Source organism: Idiotropiscis lumnitzeri, chromosome 11 (assembly GCF_059441095.1).
Source record: "Idiotropiscis lumnitzeri isolate Australia: NSW breed Sydney's pygmy pipehorse chromosome 11, RoL_Ilum_1.0, whole genome shotgun sequence".
In the NCBI taxonomy this organism is placed as follows: Eukaryota; Metazoa; Chordata; class Actinopteri; order Syngnathiformes; family Syngnathidae; genus Idiotropiscis; species Idiotropiscis lumnitzeri.
The window spans coordinates 5,352,313-5,370,006 of NC_142401.1; the positions used below are offsets into that span (position 1 = coordinate 5,352,313).

Below are 17,694 nucleotides of genomic sequence, written 5' to 3' on the forward strand. Positions count from 1 at the left end.
AGCCAAGCAAACACCTTCACAATAAAAGCTAAATATTGCTTTTTTTAATTTTCAAAATATGTATTTGGATTTTTCAAATTATTATAATTCTCCATATAGTTTTTGTCTTTAAATATTTTAATCAAATTTGGGGATTTTTTTCCCCCTCAATATTATTTTCTTAATCGTTGTTTTTTTTTCTTTAATATTTGATGATGTTGCTTTAATATTATAATATTCTTTTTGCAGGCAGCATTTTGGTATGTTTTAAAAATATAATGAAAAAAATCTTATTATTTTTCTTCTCGTGAAATGTCCATAGGATACTTGAAATTTTTTGGTAAAATTGGGATTTTTTTTTTCAATTACATATTGTTTCAATCTTTTATTTTTCATCAAATTTGTGATCGTATTTTATTTATCTTGTAATGTCTTTCTAATTCCAATATATTCTTTCATAAAGTATTTTGTTTTGATCTTATTTAGCATCATGAATTTGAGGATTTCTCTCCAATGTTTTTACTTTCAACTGTTCTCATATTTTCAAAATAATTTTATGTTGGTATTTCTTTTGTTCTTTGGGAAAAAAAATAATATATATATATATATATATATATATATATACATATATATATATATATATATATATATATCTATATATATATATATATCTTTTTAATTTTGTTTTTCTCATGTAATATTGTTTTTGCATTTTTTTACCTCTGTTTGATAAATGTTTTTCTGATATTCTATTTTTCCTAATGTTTTCTTTTTTTATTTTAATGAACTACCGTAATAATTTTCTATATAAATTAACTATATTACTGTTGCATTGGTGTCAAGGCCCGCATTTCAAAAGTACTGTAGTTGTAACTCTTATTTTGCTAACAGTAAAAATGTTTATGGGAAGCATCTCCCCGCTGGAATTCCCCTGGCTTGACACGAGCTATTCAGCTTCTTGACAGTTGACTCACTTTTCTTGCTTCTTGTTCTTCCAGCCTGGCAGACTTTTGGACCAAAACTTTGACCTCTGGATACCATAAAAGGCTTTTTTTTTTTTTTATCTTTAGTTTTATTCACGCTTGCTGAGCGTGAGGACGACAGCGACAGGAAACTTGTTGGGCTTTGTGCTGCTGCAGTTGTTGTTGTTTTTTTTTGGGTGGGGTGGGGGCCGTTTTTTGGAAGACAAGTGATTGAGGAGGGGCCCAGTGAGGAGCCGTGGGTCATCCCATGCAGGCAGGTGATGGATGGCAGCCCCCCCACAAGGTGCGCAGACACACACTTTATTTCGGCACAGTTGCTATACAAGTTTACGCTGTCTTCGAAAAAAAAAAAAAGGGAGTCATTAATGCCATTCATAATGTCGTCATAATAATCGTATTCATCATAATATAAGCCGAGCTTCCGTCACCATTTATTGAACGGGACAAACAATCAAACAACCGAATCCAAAATGAGAGCACTCGCGATCTCCGGATGTAACTCGCTAGGCCCCGCCCCCTGAAGGCACACATCAACATTTAATTCCTACAGTGTGGACAGAATTATGTGTTCATCTTTAAACAAAATAAGTTTCCTAAATGATTAATTGATTACTGATTTGATCATCGTTGGCAATAAATCTCTTTTGTTTTGTTTTTAGACACTACAGTGCGAACTCTCTTTAAAAAGCATGACAAAAAATGGTGGCGTTTTTGTGGGGTCTGGAAGGGAGAAATTGCATTTGAATTGATTTTAATGGGGAGAACTCATTTGACGTGAGTTGGAGTCAAGGTAGCGCATTTCTGCCAAACGTCTGAATGTCCAATTTCCAAAAAGCAGATGAGCGAGAGAGGGGTGTACAGTGTGCACATGAGTCAGAGAAAAAAAAACAGCCAGAGCATGAATAGCTGTGATTGGTCAGGGGCCTGGGCTTAAAAAAAAAAACAAGAAAGCCTCACAGCCCCTGCAGACAGCTTCAAATTTTTATTTATGTGTTTTCTAATCGTGCACAGCTTGTCTCGATTAGTTGTTGACTCCAAATTTAGGACTCCATTCGCGTCGGCACAGATTGGGCGACCATTTAATAGCTGGAGTATTTACGGTTGAAAAGCAAAACAGGAAGTGGTGATGAGTGTGAAAGAGAATTGAAGACGCTTGACAGCAACTCGCGCTGCAAGGCGAGGCTGACGCTGATCTTTGCTGGAATGTCGTCCGTTTGCCAGACGGTTGTTTGTTCACGCTAATGTGGCCACGTAAAAGCAGCCACAGCAGGTATTCTAAGCTGCTGCTTCCCCCGTATGTGCGCTGCCTTTTAATGCACTGGTCACCACCCAATGGCAGGGCGAATATGGACAAACAACGGACTGGTCGCTTGTCAATTTAATGGCACCAAAGTTATTGTGCACGAAAACAACTGAAAAAGCTCAAATTAAAATTGAAAATACCTGATTAATTATTATTTGATAATTATATTTTTTTATGTTTTTAATTTCATCACATTAGCTTTCGGTTCATTTCAGACATTTATTTCGATATTACTGTACATCAGTAGCTATACGTAGCTAATCAACTTATCAGTCTCTCTCTCTCTCTCTCTCTCTGTCTCTCTCTCTCTCTCTCTTAAAACTAAGAAAATAATTTAAAAAATATTACAATCTAATACCAAGCATTTTCGAAAAAATATACACAAACAAACGTGTTCTTAACTAATTAAAACTATTTTTTTTTAAGTCAAAATTGTATAAAACGCAATTCAAATACTATCATAACTCTGATTGTCACGTGGACAAATTGGCGTGGGAATGAGGACGATCGTTCTAGAAAGTGGATGGTTACGAATTAAAGTGTGCCGTAAAGACTTCATGCACTTACCATGAATGGCCACCAGGTGGCGATCTGGTTGAACCTGACTCATCCTCAGCTTCTGTCGACTGGCGGGAAAAAACGTTAGTTTTTTTTTTTATTCAGCTACTCTGTCCGTGACAGATAAGAAGATAATCATTTCTTGTTTCTCACGTATCTTCTCAGGTGGCGGCCACGAAAGAAAACGTCCTTTTTCCTCTCAGCTGACGGCTGCTCCTTTAGAGGGGTATGCACACGCACGCACACAAATTTGTATGTGCTGTATACAAAGTATCTTTTGTCCCTCATTAATTGTGTCCACTGGTGTAGGTTTACTGTAAAGTGATTAATAACGTCATCATGGCCTCTTTCATTTCCTTCTATTGTTTTTTTTTTCTTCGATCCAGAGTTAGCGTACAAGTCTTAAACAATGAGTAAAAGCTAAACGTGGTTGTACAATAGCGCATGTACTCAGAATCCCCATCATGAGCAGCCTTTTGTTCTCATTTCATTTTGCACTCATTCCCTAAGGAAGGAATGGAAAATCGGGTCGAAGTGTCACACAAAAACTCAGTTAACTGGATGGCAAATCTTTTTGTGGTCTTCATTGCTTGAAAAAGTTGGAAAAGTGAAGTCTGATCGATTATGAGCGTGATATCTGGCAATATTTCAAAGGTGCTGCAGGATTTGATAACGATTGATGAAAGCAGGAAAAGAGTGCACATTTTCACAGGAGTTGTTAGCATTGATGCTAGTTACGTTAGCATCTGCTCGCTTAGGATATGATTTGTTCTAAGACGATTGCATTTCCTCTACTATGGTTATCATCACTGCTGGCTGTCTGGGGCACATGAAAGAAATAGCAAAAGAAAACCCAACATGGTAAAATATTAAGACTAAAAAATGTGAAAATACCACAAGATATTAACCTAAAAATTTAAACATATTAGCTAGTGAATAAATATATGAAAATTCAAAAATATTACTAAACTATCCTAATAGATATTTAACAAAAATATAAAGTATGTAAAATTATAACATTTTGGACGAAAAAAAAATCTGAAGCCAAAAATACAACAAGATTAGAAGAAATATTAAAACTGAATGTTTAAAATACTACAAAATATGAGACTATAATATCCAGAAAAAATACGTTCTAAAAAGAATATAATATGCAAGCTATTTGACAAAAATAATAAAATAGGAAGAGTAAACTGATTACCCAAAAATAAAAACATGGTAATTCATTTTTTTCATTATTATTTATGTCACGATATATTATAAAACTGAATGTACCTGTGGCCTCCACCCTCGCAACGCTCACCGAACTGAAGTCTCCTGAGATTCGCTGACATCACGCGTGATTTCAAATGCCGTTTGTGGCGTGACGCTAAATGTCATGTCACGACGGTCAACCTGGCTTCGGCATGAAGGTATTTCCTGAATGGCCTTGTTGTTGTCCTCCTTACGCCGGGCTCTCCGTGTCTCCCGGAGCTCCTAATTTTAGCCTGTTTTTCCCCTCGCGCCGCCGTCACTTCCTGTTTGTCCGACGGGGACCGACTGAGTGGTCGCGCACAACCCTGGAGGGTTCCTATTCTTTGGCCAGTGCCTGGCAAGAAGGCTACATCACATCTGCCCCAAGACGACTGATGTAGAATGTGAAGAAGAAGAGGCAAAGTGTAGTGTGGCTGCATCAGATGTGACTGCAGCTGGATTGCAAATTGAGTGTCAGTTGTGAGGCGCCGATGATGGGCTGCTGTCTGTTCCTTTACTATCGGGTGAGTCACAAATTTCAAATGAGCACAACAGTTGGAATTTGTTACCAGTGTTGCCATCGTTACCTTGATCAAGAAACTTATTGACTTCGTTGATGACTTGTGGCTTGATTAGAACTCATTACACTACCAGCTCAGCTCAAATGCATCTTTGACGTCTGTAGCCGTCGATGGCAACGAGTGAGTTGTAAAAGCAATTTGAGGTGCAACGTTTAGTCGATGCTCACATGAATCGGAATTTCATCATCAATTGATCATTTAGAGACGCTGTTATACTTCAAAATGTCCAAATCCTCAGAATTTCGGCTTCTCAACAGTAAATATTGTCAGATTTCTGAAGTCCTATATGAAGTTTTTTTTTTATACAATTATACATGCAACTATTTGCACGTATGTTTACTGTAGACAACACTAATCAACATTTTTGCAGATTTTCTGACGGATTTTCCAAACATTTTCTGCCCTTGAGTTAAGTCAAATGAATCATCTGATTCTACAAAGTGTTTTTGACAACCTTTCTCAACTTAATGAATTATTTGGGGTTCCTCTATTGCCTGTCAACCAAAGACTTTCACCAAATCATCCGAATCGACTATTTCTTTGGCGTTTGATCACTCGAATCAGTCGACTGATTCACTGAAATCATCTGAGTCCACCGTGTGTTTTCAGTGAGCCTCCTCACTTGAGTCAGTGAATTTGCTAACCTGACAAATTGAACATTGTCTGTGCCTGCTGTGTTTCTGGGGAGTCTGAACATTGTCCACAGAATCATCTGAGTCTGTGTTCAGTGAACTGATGTAACGGAATCATCGTCGTTCACTTTGTGTTTACAGTAAGCCTGCTAGCTCAAGTCAGTGGTTTGATTCAAATGAATCACCTGAATCCGCGGGGTTTCCATTTTGCGGTCTTCTGAGTCCATTGTGAGTTTCCGGCAATTCTGCTCACTAGAGCTTCTAGTTAGCCGACAAACTGCTGCTGTGAGGCAGCGAACTAAATTCAATCAAATCATCTGAGCGCCGTATTTTCCCGTGAGTACGCCGACTCAAATCAGTGATTTATTTCCGATTCATCGTACTCGCGCAAAAATCAGACTCCGCCAGCATTTGCACTACGGCCAAAACAGAGTCTTTAGTTTGAACTTGATCGACAAAGAAGACAGTTGTGCAACGGTGACTCATGCATCTCATTCTTTTAACGTCTTAATTGTCCTGCAAGAGGCCAAGGCAGTGAGTCGAAGGTAAACTTTGTCAGCTTACATAATGTCCAAAACAACAAAGTATATACACACACACAGCAAACTTCCTGCCATTGTTTTTATTCACAGCATCCCTCTTCTGTCTTCTCCTCTTCTCATGTCCTGCCCGTTCGTGTCCTTTCCTTGTATCCTCTCCTCGTGTCCTCTCACATGTAGCCGTGTGTTTGTTTCATTGTGTTTTGTTGTCATGGCAACCCGCAGGAAAACGTGTCACACACTTCCCGGCAGATAATATCGTTTCTAGGGTAACGTGTGGGCTTATTGTTTTTTTTTTTTTTTTTTTTTTTTTTTAACAGCTTGTTGGTTTGTCCTTTAGCTGAATGTTAGCACTACTATTACTAGCTTTATGGACCAAAAACTTTTTTTTTAACCTCCTTTTAATCACCAAACAACCTCATCACTCTTGTCTAAAATAAAAATGAATCCACAAGTGTGGAATGCTTTTACTTTAACTTCTTTTTGGTAGTGACTTTACAAAAGTGATGTGGTGCTGCCCTGATGAGCAAAGAGGAAAGGTGTGATGATAACCATAGAACAGGAGATGGCACTCACCGCCACATTGAGAAAGGCTGCGTTTGAAGGATGATGATGATGTAATCAGTACCCAGCTGATATGATTTTTTTTTTTAAATTCGTTTTTTTTCTTAGCCGATGGCAATACCAGTATTTGACGGAATAACACTCCGATAAACAAAGGATCGCCCGATTAATTAATAAAAAGAAAAGATTTGAAATATTTTTTTTACAACAATAATTACAGACAGAACTTTTGACGGCTTGGCAATGCCTTAAATATTTTTTTTAACTTTACAACAAAAAGAAAAATCGTCAGAAATTTGAGGATTTCTTTTATGGGGTTGGGGGGGTGTTTGAATGTCATTATGTTGCTGATGTTTTAATGTGTATTTAAAAAAAGAATCAGCCAGTTTTAAAAGCACTGATATCGGCCAATTAAATCGATTGATTAATCAGTGGCTATTTGTAATCTGACTTTTTTTTTTTTTTTGTGCATTGTAGAAGAAGAGGAAGCAGGCCAGCAGAGATGCCGACTCGCTCAGCCTCTGCACTTTGGACATCAATGTAAGTTCTAACTTCAGTTCTTTGTCATGTGCAAGCATCATGCGAACAAACAATGTAAAATGCCATAGACAGGCTAACGCAACTTACATCAATGTCGCGATAATAATTATCCTTTAAGCCACAATAACAAATATTTTCAGTCAAATTAAAGAGCAGCAAAGCTGATGCTTTTTTGCCCAGTCCTGATTTAGATGCTCACTGATCTGAAGTCTCAGACCTGCCGACGCCAAGTTTCATTTGACTTTGGTCTACACAATGTAGGTCATGTGACCTTGATGACACGCTCAAACGCTATCAACAATACAGCCAGTCTTTTCTTTTGTCTGTGACTTTTATTTTAGTTTGAGGTTGACACCCTGAAGGTGGGGCGGGGGACGGGAGGAGGAGGGGTGCTTTGTCGGTGGTCTCAGGCGGGTGGGCGGGCAGTTCCCGTGTCCCCAAATGTGGCATGGCGTGCACGCGCATGTATTTTTGTATTTTTAGTGCAGCCGCCAGTTCCTTCCCGGGCGTTTCCCGCTTTGCTGAAACCAGCACAGGATGCGTGCCCGCTCAACACACAAATCATTTATCAGTAAAATAACAAATGGGCATCTATGTTTGACCTTTTTATTGTATTCAATAATTGGTGAAATAATTCCAATACAAAAAATAAAATTAAACAAGATGAATTCTTACTTTGCATCCATCCAGGCGGTTTCCTTTTTTTTTTTTTAAATCCTTTGACCTATTCTCCAACTGGCCTGGCCCATCCGTGTAATCACTTTTCAAAGCTTTCCCAGCCAGCTGTCGAAAGCAACACGTGAGTTGCGCGGCCGTGGAGGTCGACGTCGTCTAAATTCATTATTGACGTGTTTTTAATCAACATGTTGCCAGGCGGGGTGACATGCTTCGTGAGCAATTATTGGATGGCACGCAAGCGATTGTGGGCCAACTTTTTCATGCAGCTCTTTTTCTGGCTCACACTTATCCTGATAAATCAACTCCTTTCATATTTAAGGCTCTGGTTGCTTTGAGTCGGTGCTGTTGGTTCAAGGCAAGCAAATACTGCGGAACCCAAAACTATGCGAGGCTGCGAACGACTTAGGGGAGTAGTTCAACTGAGTCTTTGTCTGCAATGTGTTTTCAGGGGAATCCACCAATTGGAGTCAATGGCACGATTCAAACGAATCATGTGAATCTACATTGTGGTTTGGATGAATTTGCTAACTTAATGAATTATTTGGGAGTCCGCCATTTTGAATCAATCAAAAACTTTCTCCGAATCATCCGTATCCACTGTTTCTTTTGAGTTTGCTGACTCAAGTAATAAAACTGATTCAATCTAATCTAAAGGCAGCGAGTCAATGAACCGATTGAACTGAGTCATTTGAGTTTGCGAACGGAAGTCAATAGATTGATTCAGTCAAGTTATCTGAGTCTACCGTGTGTTTTTAGTGAGTCAGGTAACTTGGATTAATGAACTGATTCAACACAATCTTCTGAGTCCACTGACTTGACTGAGCCTTCAAAGTGATTAGGGAGTCTGCTGACTGAAGTCCGAGAGCTGATTCAACTGAATCATCTATGTCTGCGGTGGGTTTCCTGTGAATCTCTTGAGTCAGATGATTTTTGTTTTTTGTTTTTTTTTTAAACTTTGAGTCATATTTAGTCAGTGTAAAGGAGTGTTTCACTCGTCTAGTGGTCCTCTTGCAGACAAAAAGGGTTGAATCAGAGCTTTGGCCATTTTCAGCTGAAGGCTACATGACATGCTGACTTGGAGACGAGTCACTGCCCCAGCATGAAACTATGGAGACCACACCAAATGGGACACAATGGCCATGCTTGTCTTCCTCGTGTCACAGACACACTCGCACTCACACTCGCGCACACACCCCCACACACACACACACGCACGCATGTTTTTGTGCGTGAAGAGGACTTTAGTATTAACACTGCAGTGGCTCAGTACTTAACTATATTATGCAAAGGTTTTGGGGCACCATTTGGACAAGGTATGATAGTAACTAGTAGAACAGTCACGTCTCAGGATTGTGCCAATAAAAAAAAAAAAGTAATAAAAATAACTGAATGTGTTAGACGTGATCGATGCCAGAGCGATGCCACCAGCGCAAATGTTTGCTCACAGATGAGCTTGTTCACGGGTCACCTGCCAACGCGGGCAGCTGTCGAGAGCTCGTGAACACACGCGGACGCACACGCAAACACACACATACGTATATATGTACACACATCAACAAAGTTCCTTACAAAATTATAATAGCAGTGTTTTATATTATTTGGTTCAATGTTATTTATTGAGATTCGAAAATGACATTTTTATAATATACATTTATTTTTCTGTATAGAAGTGATATCTTTTTTTATTGCAGAAGATTTTTTTTATCAAATACAATTTGATGAAAAGAAAACCATTCTCCAAAATGTAACACTGTTGAAAATGCAGACATTTCTTGACTGAAAAACTTTTGAAAATGAAAATTCTGAGTATCTTTTAAAAATATATATTTTCTTAAAAACATTACTATTTTTGTAATTTTATTACTTTTATTTTTTTCTAAGTTCATTTAAAAAATAAATTAATATTGTGATGTTGATGGGCAATTCAGGGTGTAGTTTGCCTTTCGTCCAAAGTCAGCTGGCATAATCTCCAGGATATTCTTATAATGGAAATGATCACAAATTAGTTGTAATAAATATGTCGAAAGGATTTAGATATTATTGCCTTAATTCTCCCAACATTTCACGACGAAAAAAAGAAAGAAAATGACTCATTTCCCCTCCCTTTTTTCTTGTGGTACCATTTATTAAAAAAAAAAAAAAAAAAGCATTTTTCACTTATTTAAGCTTTTGGTGATGGAAAGTAGGACGCCTTTCCTCCGAATTCTAAGTGAAAGTAAGGAAAAGGTGGGAAGGAAGGAACTAAGGGTAGCATTGAAAGAGTGACGAGGTGATGAGTCACAGAGAGAACGAAGAACTGATAAGGCAGCAGCCAACGAGCGAGCGAGCATCACAGACAGAGAGAGAGACAGAGAGAGAGAGAGAGAGAAACGCTTTGGTTGGGATGGAATTTATCACTTGTTGTCCAGATGTTGTGTGCACCAGCAGAGGAGGAGAGTTGTTGTTGTTGTTCTCTCGGATGCGGACTAGTGGCGAATTTGTCATTGTTTGGGTTTTGTGGGCAGCATCATGGTTGCCGGGCAAAAGCGTTTGGGTCTGGTGCTCCAAAACTTGAAGTCGGCGTCATCTGTGGAGGTCAACAAGCATAGGAGCAAACAAGCGGCGGTACAGTATCACACGCTTCCAATAACAGCAACAACAAAAAAGACAAGTTTCAATTTAGTGGCATGATATGTTATGATTAAAAAAAAAATGTGGAGAAAATGGTTCTCTCAAGGTTGTAATTTGGTGAAAAAAATGTCAACTTTATTTGCACAAATCATGACTTAATTCATGTAAAAATTAAATAAATATTTTCATAATATCACTCGAAAAGGTTTAGTCTCATTTAAGATTTATTTTCCGAATTTTAGAACTTTTTTTTAAGGCAAAAGTTTTTCATCCCCTGCAAGATTGAATTATTCTCCATGGACTTTTTTTTTTTACCCTCAAAACATATTTCTTGTGTTGATCTTAAAAAAAATACAACCTAATATAGATAGAACTACAAATTTGTGACTTCATGTCTTCTAAACATTTTTCTTTAAAAAAAATTCAATTTAAATTTAAAAACTTTTATTGGGGTGAAAAAAATCCAACTTGATTTTGGTAGTTTTTATTGATTTATTTATTTTTCTTGATGAAATACAACTTGTGCTGAGTTTTATCGAAAAACACAGACAATCTTTAAAATATAGCTTTTTTTTCGTATAAATTGTTTTTCTCATTTAAAATTTTTTTTTCCTCATTCTCTTATGGCTGATGAAACAAATCCTTTTTTTCTGAAAAAGTATAACTTTTTTTTTTAACCTCAACAAAAATACGACTTTAGATTTTTTTTGACACTCCATTTTCTGGGAAATCAACTGCAGTTGACTTTTTTTTCCCTGCTCGGATTCCTGACGTTTACAAATGTATTGCGAACATGTTGCATCCAACACAGTCCAACGCATCAAATCTTGGTCAAGGTCACAGTGACCTTGCGCATGAAGTTGGTTGCTGGCTAATTACACCAGGCGAGGCTGGATGAAACAATCAATGTTGTTTTCACACTTGATTGCCTTGTGAAAACGAGTTTGATGTGGAATATTGATGACGATTGAGCCCGACACTTTGAGGTCAACAAACTAGCTTAGCGTGAGCTCGTCAGCTTCCCTATGAGCGTGTGGCGCTAATGATACTTGAGCAAGACGATTGGATTTCTCGCACGTCTTTTATTTTGCCAATGTTTTAGTGCAACAAGATCTTGCCTACTTAGAAATAAACTCAAACTACTCACAAGTGAAAGATGGTCAGGTACTGAAGAATTAACAGAATGGTGTTCGCAGAGTCATACTGGCCCCCTAGTGGTGGTTTTAGATATTGCTCCATTTATTTCATTATCAGCTAGAAACATTCAATTTTTTATGTAAAATATTACTTTTTGCATTCCTACTATGGCATAGAGCCCAGCCTATTATTTTGACAGTTTAATGAAGCGATAACCAAGCGTCGCCCCCTGGTGGTTGGCTGACTGCTGGTTTAGCAAGAACATGATTCACTATGTAGCATCATTCCGAATGGAAATATTGCCGACGATCAGGTTGGTTTAGTCACGGCAGCCAAAGTAGCGATGACGATTAACAATCAATGATGTTGTTTTGTAGGAGCCGAGTGCCAAGCGGAGCAAAGCGTTGGTCTCCAGGGTGACGTCCTTGGCCGGCCTCCTTCCAATCAAGACGGCGCCGCTCAAAAGGTTTGGCCAGACGCTGCAGGTGAGCTTTCCAAAACAAAACAACAGGACGTCGTTGGTTGTTTTTCTTCTGACGGACGTGAACTCGCACAGCGTTCCATCAGCTTCCGAACGGAGCGAGCGCTTCCTCCTCCGACGCCGCCGCCTCTTCCTACTCGGGCACCTGCCGCCGCTTCCTCATCCTTCTCCATGAAGACGCGAGTGACCTCAGCGACCAAATCCAACTCTTCCTCCTCCTCTTCTACTTTGTCGTCCTCTTCATCTTCTTCCTCCGGCTCCATGGCGTCCAGAGTTGCCACGGCAACCGGCCCGACTGCCAAGCGTCGTGACAGCAAACTCTGGAGCGAGACTTTTGAGGTCCACTTAGGGGCCGCGCAAACGCTCAGCCCCAAAGACATCAAACGGCAGGAGGTCACGTTTCATATCATATTCATAACCTCTAATTATGACACATAATCAATTACTTTTATTCCAAGAAAAATATTAAAAGCACAAGCATTGTTTTTTTTTGTTTTTTTTTGTAATATTTTTTTATAATCAATCAATGCTTTGTTTATTTTCTTTGTGTGTGCCCAAATTATAGCTATCAATAAATAAAAATACTGTGTATATTTTTTTACTGAGTGATATGGATCGGCTTGGGTCTGAAATTAAAATAATTGTAATTAAATTTAATTAAAATTTGAAATCCGGCAATCAGAAAATTGATCCCGCCCCATTACTTGTTGATGGGTAATTTTGACACAGCAAGAACTTGACAAAAAAAAATTACATTTTCATAATATTTATATTTTTCTGACTGAATACGTTTTCTCGAAAAAAGTTAAGACTTTTAAACAAAACTTTATTCTCATACAATATTTTATTTATTTTTTTAATTGAAAAAGTATTTTTAACTACAAAGATTGAAAATATTGAACCAATGTTTTTTTGTTTCCACTGCAGGCCATTTTTGAGTTGGCTCAGGGCGAGCAAGATCTGGTGGAGGATCTCAAATTGGCAAAAAAGGTAAATTAAACACTTTTGATTACTTTTTCCATCCGTAACCAACTCCATTTGTCTTTTTTTTTTGTATTCATTTGTGTTTTTGTGCTGCAGGCCTACCACGACCCCATGCTGAAACTGTCCATCATGACCGAGCAAGAACTGAACCAGATCTTCGGCACTTTGGACTCACTGATCCCGCTTCATGAAGGTAGCGCACACGCTCGACGTTCCGGCCCAGTTGTCGTGCCGACACTCGAGTGCTGAGCGAGCGTTTTTTTTCCGACCTCAGACCTGCTGAGTCGCCTCTGCGAGGCCAGGAAACCAGACGGGTCCACGGAACACGTCGGACAGATCCTGACCGACTGGGTGAGGGTGAACCGTTGCTGTCGTTACTTTATTTTAATGAGCCAACCTCAGACAATTCACTCAATGATATTCTGAAACGAGTTTTATCTGCTTCTGTTGTATAAATGTTGAGCTCTATCAAAATTGCGATCGTTGGCAAAATATTCTGCTGATATCCATTTAATGTAGGCCAACAATGGTGTGTGCGCGCGCGTGTGTGTGCGCGCGTGCGTTCATGCGTACAGCTGCCATGTCTGTCATCGTACACGGCGTACTGCAGCAACCAGGTTTGGGCCAAAGCCTTGCTGGACCAGAAGAAGCAGGACCGACGAGTGCAGGACTTCCTGCAGCGCTGCCAGCAGTCGCCCTTCAGCAGGAAGTTGGACCTGTGGAACTTCCTGGACATCCCACGCAGCCGGCTGGTCAAATACCCGCTGCTGCTACGGGAGATCCTCAAGCACACGCCCGACCACCACCCAGACCGGCCGCACCTGGACCAGGCGGTGAGGGAAATTCCGATTATGCAAAAATAGGCTTGATACGAGCAAGAACAACAAATACAGGAGAACAGATTTTATTCCAATAATAGACCGTAATTTTTTTTTTTCTCGAAAACTTCTGCGGCTATATATATTTTTTTTTTTTACTGAGGAATTTAACTGTTTAAAATGGCTTTTAAATACTTAAGCATGCACGAGAATCTTGATCAAATGAATTTACTTTTCAGTTTCAACTTCAATTTAGTAATTACTGGTATAATAATGTTTATTTATTTTTATTTATTTTCCTTCTTCTTTAGAAAAATAATTGATGCAGAAGATATCCAACTTTATTTTTGACAATACTTTACCCCTTTTTTTTTGTATATATATAAAAAGGTAAAGGTACATGCTAGCAGTTTTTTTAATTGAAATAAAATAATTTATTCTCATTAGATTGACTTTTTCCCTAAAATAAATTACACTCTAATTGTGTAATATTTCAACTTTTTCTTTAAAAAAAACTTTTTTGGTTTTCCAAAGAAAAAAAATAACTTTTCAGAACAGTGCAACTTTATTTTTAACTTCTTCAATTAAAATGTACTTTCATTCTCGTAACTTTATTTTCCAAACATTAGTTTAAAATATGCCATTTAATCTTATAAAATGACTCTAATTAACATTTTTTGCACACAAAAACCTGGCTTTGTTTTTAATATTATAATTTCTCTCTGTGCTTTTAATTTTATAAAAGTATTACAAATTTCTCCTGAAAAAAATCCAGCTTTACTGCATAATCGACAAAATCTAAACTCAACACCCGCATAAAAACCAACACCTTTCCTCTAAAAAGTCAATACCTTGATGGAACCTTTCAAATGTTATTACCGGAAATGAGTGATGACTTTGTGTGAAGTCCAATGCAGGACTTCTGTGTGGTGGCCCCCCAAGTGACAAAATCCAAACACCTGGTTTCGCTTCAAGTGCGCCGGGCGCTCTGCTGCCTTCACAGATGCTGCTGGTCCAGGGTGTGGTGGCCGACATCAACAGGCGCACGGGCGAGTCCGAGTGTCAATTCTACAAGGACCGGCTGCTCTACGCCGAGGTGAGCCACAGGGACATCCACATCCAGCGCTCCCGGACGCTCAGCTGCCACGGCGAGCTCAAGAACAACAGAGGACTGGTGAGCGACACTTCGCAATCCCTCCGCAAATCCAGAAATGGGTCGGAGATGTAGTGAATGAGCTGAACACTTTGAAATTGAAATAGTTTAAATTGGCCATTAAATTGGGAATGAAGAGGAATAATGTGCAATTTCAGGAACTATAAATTAAATTAAATTCTCCCTCCATGTGTAGAAGCTCCACGTGTTCCTGTTCCAGGACGTGCTGGTCATCACGCGGACCGTCTCGCTCAACGAGCAGCCCGTCAGCTACCAGCTGTGCCGGCAACCAATCCCCATCCGCCAGCTGGACCTGGAGGACCTCTCGGACGGCGAGATGCGAGTGGGCGGCTCCATCCGGGGAGCTTTCAGCAACAACGAGCGCAGTCAGTAGTGACGGGACGCCACTCGCCGCCCGCAAAAGTCTCCGGCCATTCATTTTTTTTCTCCAATAGTGCCCAACTAATTTACTGATACCAACCCTTTCCGAATATCTGCACTTTTTTTTTTTTACATTACTTCGTCTGTTCTTGTAAAAAATGTTGCAAAAAAAAAAAAAGTAAAACACAAAGTTTGATGTGCCGGCATGTCAAAGTGTCATTATTGTGCATCAAACCAAAGCTGGTGATGGCCTCAGAATTTTGTGTCGACAAATGGATGGTATGACGGTTGTTCGCCTCACATAACCACTTCATGTTTTGTGTCCTGGCAGCAAAGAACTTCTTCCGCGTGTCGTGCCGCGTCTCGGCTGGCGCGCCGCAGAGTCACTACTTCCAGGCCAGTGACGCCTTCAACAAGCAGCAGTGGATCAACTGCATCCGCCAGGCCAAGGAGGCGGCGGAAGCGGAAGCGGCACAGCATAACGGACCGTGTTCAGCAAAAGACGTCGTGACGGAGCCGGAGCTTGAAGCAGAGGCAGTGATGGAGCCGGAGCCGGAGAGCGGCAAAAGGCTTTGCGAGGAAGGTGAGAACAGGACGGCAAGGAAAGCGGAGATAGGAAGTGATGCCGCTGCGGACATGGAAACGGAACAGGCCGAGTTGAGGATGGAAATGGCGGACAACATTTGTGAGAGTCTCAACGGTGATGCTGAGAAAGAAATGGAGGAGGCGATCAACGAGGAAAACATCCGATGTTGATGTTTGCACTTCACAAACTACGAAAAAGGTCTGGTTAAATGTCTTGTCACCGTGGTAACCAGGGACAATACCAAAGAGACGTTTCACCAAACCCACTGGCTGCAGTCACTTTAAAAAACGTAATTTTTCCACACCCCGCCCCCACAAACTCTAGCTGTTCTAGCGGAAATTTACAACTTCAGATGCAGTATCAGAGCCATGACAGAGGGGTGATGAAGCTGGTGTGTCAAGGCTATTTGACACTAAACTTGGTTTTCTTTGTGTTCAAGGAAGACAGAGCCCTGGTGCATGTTTACCCATAATTGGTATTGCTGGCGGAGCAGCCACCCAGGAAGTAACATGACGTCTTTTACCGCTAGTTGGGATATTGTTCTAGCACTCTGAAATCACTCTGCCAGTGACAGCACGATGCGTGTTACTAAGTGCAGTGTGAAAAGGCCTTGAAGCGGAACTCAAGTCAGACATATTTTATTACAATAATATGTGCCCCCACTCGTGCAAACACGCTGATATTTTTTTATCCAGCGCCGCCATTGCGTAACATGCTTTAGGGCGCGCATTGCACATGTCTCACTTGTCAGGGTTTGGTCACGTGACATATGAAATGCGAGCCCTAAGGCACGTTGCTGTCAATATGCTGGATAAAATGTCAGCATATTTGAATGAGTTGGGTCACATGATACATTTTGCAAAGAAAATGTTTGACTTGAGTTAAACACCCAACACTTCTCTTCTCTGGATTCTGTGTGAAAGTTTCAGATGTACTGTCCTGACTCTGATGCGATGTCTGTGTTCGAAAGGACCTAATCATCAACAAACGCCTCCAGAATATTAACACTGTCTTTGACATGCACTGCAGTAATGTATTTATTATTATTCATGACAGAAAGGAGTAACAATATAATATGACCTTTTTGTTAAAGTTATTTTGAAAGCTTCTTGGCACCCTGTTGAATGTGTCACTACTACTACTGCTTCTAAGTGCATTACCGCCACCTACTGGTAAGGAGTGTGAACCAGTTATGTTGTGATGCCATGACGTCCGCCCTCCCGATCCTTGTAAAGGCACTTTATGACATCATGGCAGGTTCCACCCATGCCCTAAAGGTTTTCCGATCAGGTCACCTCCTACGCCTCCCTTCTAACAACTGAGTCCAGACACGATCTAGCGAGGATCATCCTATAATGTCATCAATTTGGCAGGGTGCCAAGAAGCAGTCAAAATTAGTTTGACTGAAGGGGCATGTGCAGCCTGCTGTATGATGATCATGATGATTTGAAAATTGATACCAAATCTACGACAATCGGAGAAAGACTGTAATGTGTATTTTTGGAAACGCTGTATAATATGTATATGAACATCGATGTAGGAATAAAGCCATTCATATCTGTTTCCTGTCTGCTTAAACTTCATAAAATGTGTCATTAATTTTAAAATACAAATTCAAATTAAATATAATCAATTATGTCAAATAAAAATGTTGGAATAAAATTTAATGAATTAAATACGTAAATAAAATACAAGCTGAACAAAACCAAATGATTCCAAATTAAATTGAATGGATAAATAATTACATACATTTCTAAATCAAATAAATGATCTAAAAAGCCAATATCAAAACTAAAAATAAGTTAATTTAATTTAAAAAATGGACAAAATATAAAACAAGACACAATGAGCACACCCGCTCAACTGCTGATGGCCACTGCACACGTCATGCACTCACACAGAGACTAGCTGACGTCACATGTTATCCCATCAAGCCCCACTTAAAGGCTGGTGC

General features: G+C 39.5%; 1 protein-coding gene and 1 long non-coding RNA gene across 6 annotated transcripts in view; one reads left to right on the forward strand and one right to left on the reverse strand.

Annotated features, from left to right (window-relative positions):
- LOC148326962 (uncharacterized) overlaps window positions 1-4,344 on the reverse strand; it is a 7,408-nt gene extending 3,064 nt beyond the window's left edge. Inside the window, exons 1-2 of the long non-coding RNA XR_015845794.1 lie at window positions 4,099-4,344; window positions 2,833-3,039 (exon numbers count right to left, since the gene is read on the reverse strand). This is a non-coding gene — a long non-coding RNA (uncharacterized LOC148326962). The remainder of the gene's footprint in view (window positions 1-2,832; window positions 3,040-4,098) is intronic.
- arhgef3 (Rho guanine nucleotide exchange factor 3) lies at window positions 938-17,302 on the forward strand. 5 transcript variants are annotated; one of them, XM_088308757.1, is made up of 13 exons: window positions 938-1,245; window positions 2,849-2,906; window positions 2,989-3,049; window positions 6,850-6,912; window positions 11,715-11,822; window positions 11,894-12,211; window positions 12,746-12,808; window positions 12,899-12,995; window positions 13,077-13,153; window positions 13,378-13,635; window positions 14,624-14,794; window positions 14,970-15,159; window positions 15,486-17,302. In XM_088308757.1, the coding sequence occupies exons 1-13, from the start codon at window positions 1,227-1,229 to the stop codon at window positions 15,908-15,910; spliced, it is 1,908 nt and encodes a 635-aa protein (XP_088164883.1). In that variant the 5' UTR covers window positions 938-1,226; the 3' UTR covers window positions 15,911-17,302. The 5 variants fall into 5 exon arrangements, with proteins under 5 accessions (XP_088164883.1, XP_088164884.1, XP_088164885.1 ...); XM_088308758.1 differs by lacking the exon at window positions 2,849-2,906; XM_088308759.1 differs by lacking the exons at window positions 2,849-2,906; window positions 2,989-3,049.
- Window positions 17,303-17,694: the final 392 nt, after the last annotated feature.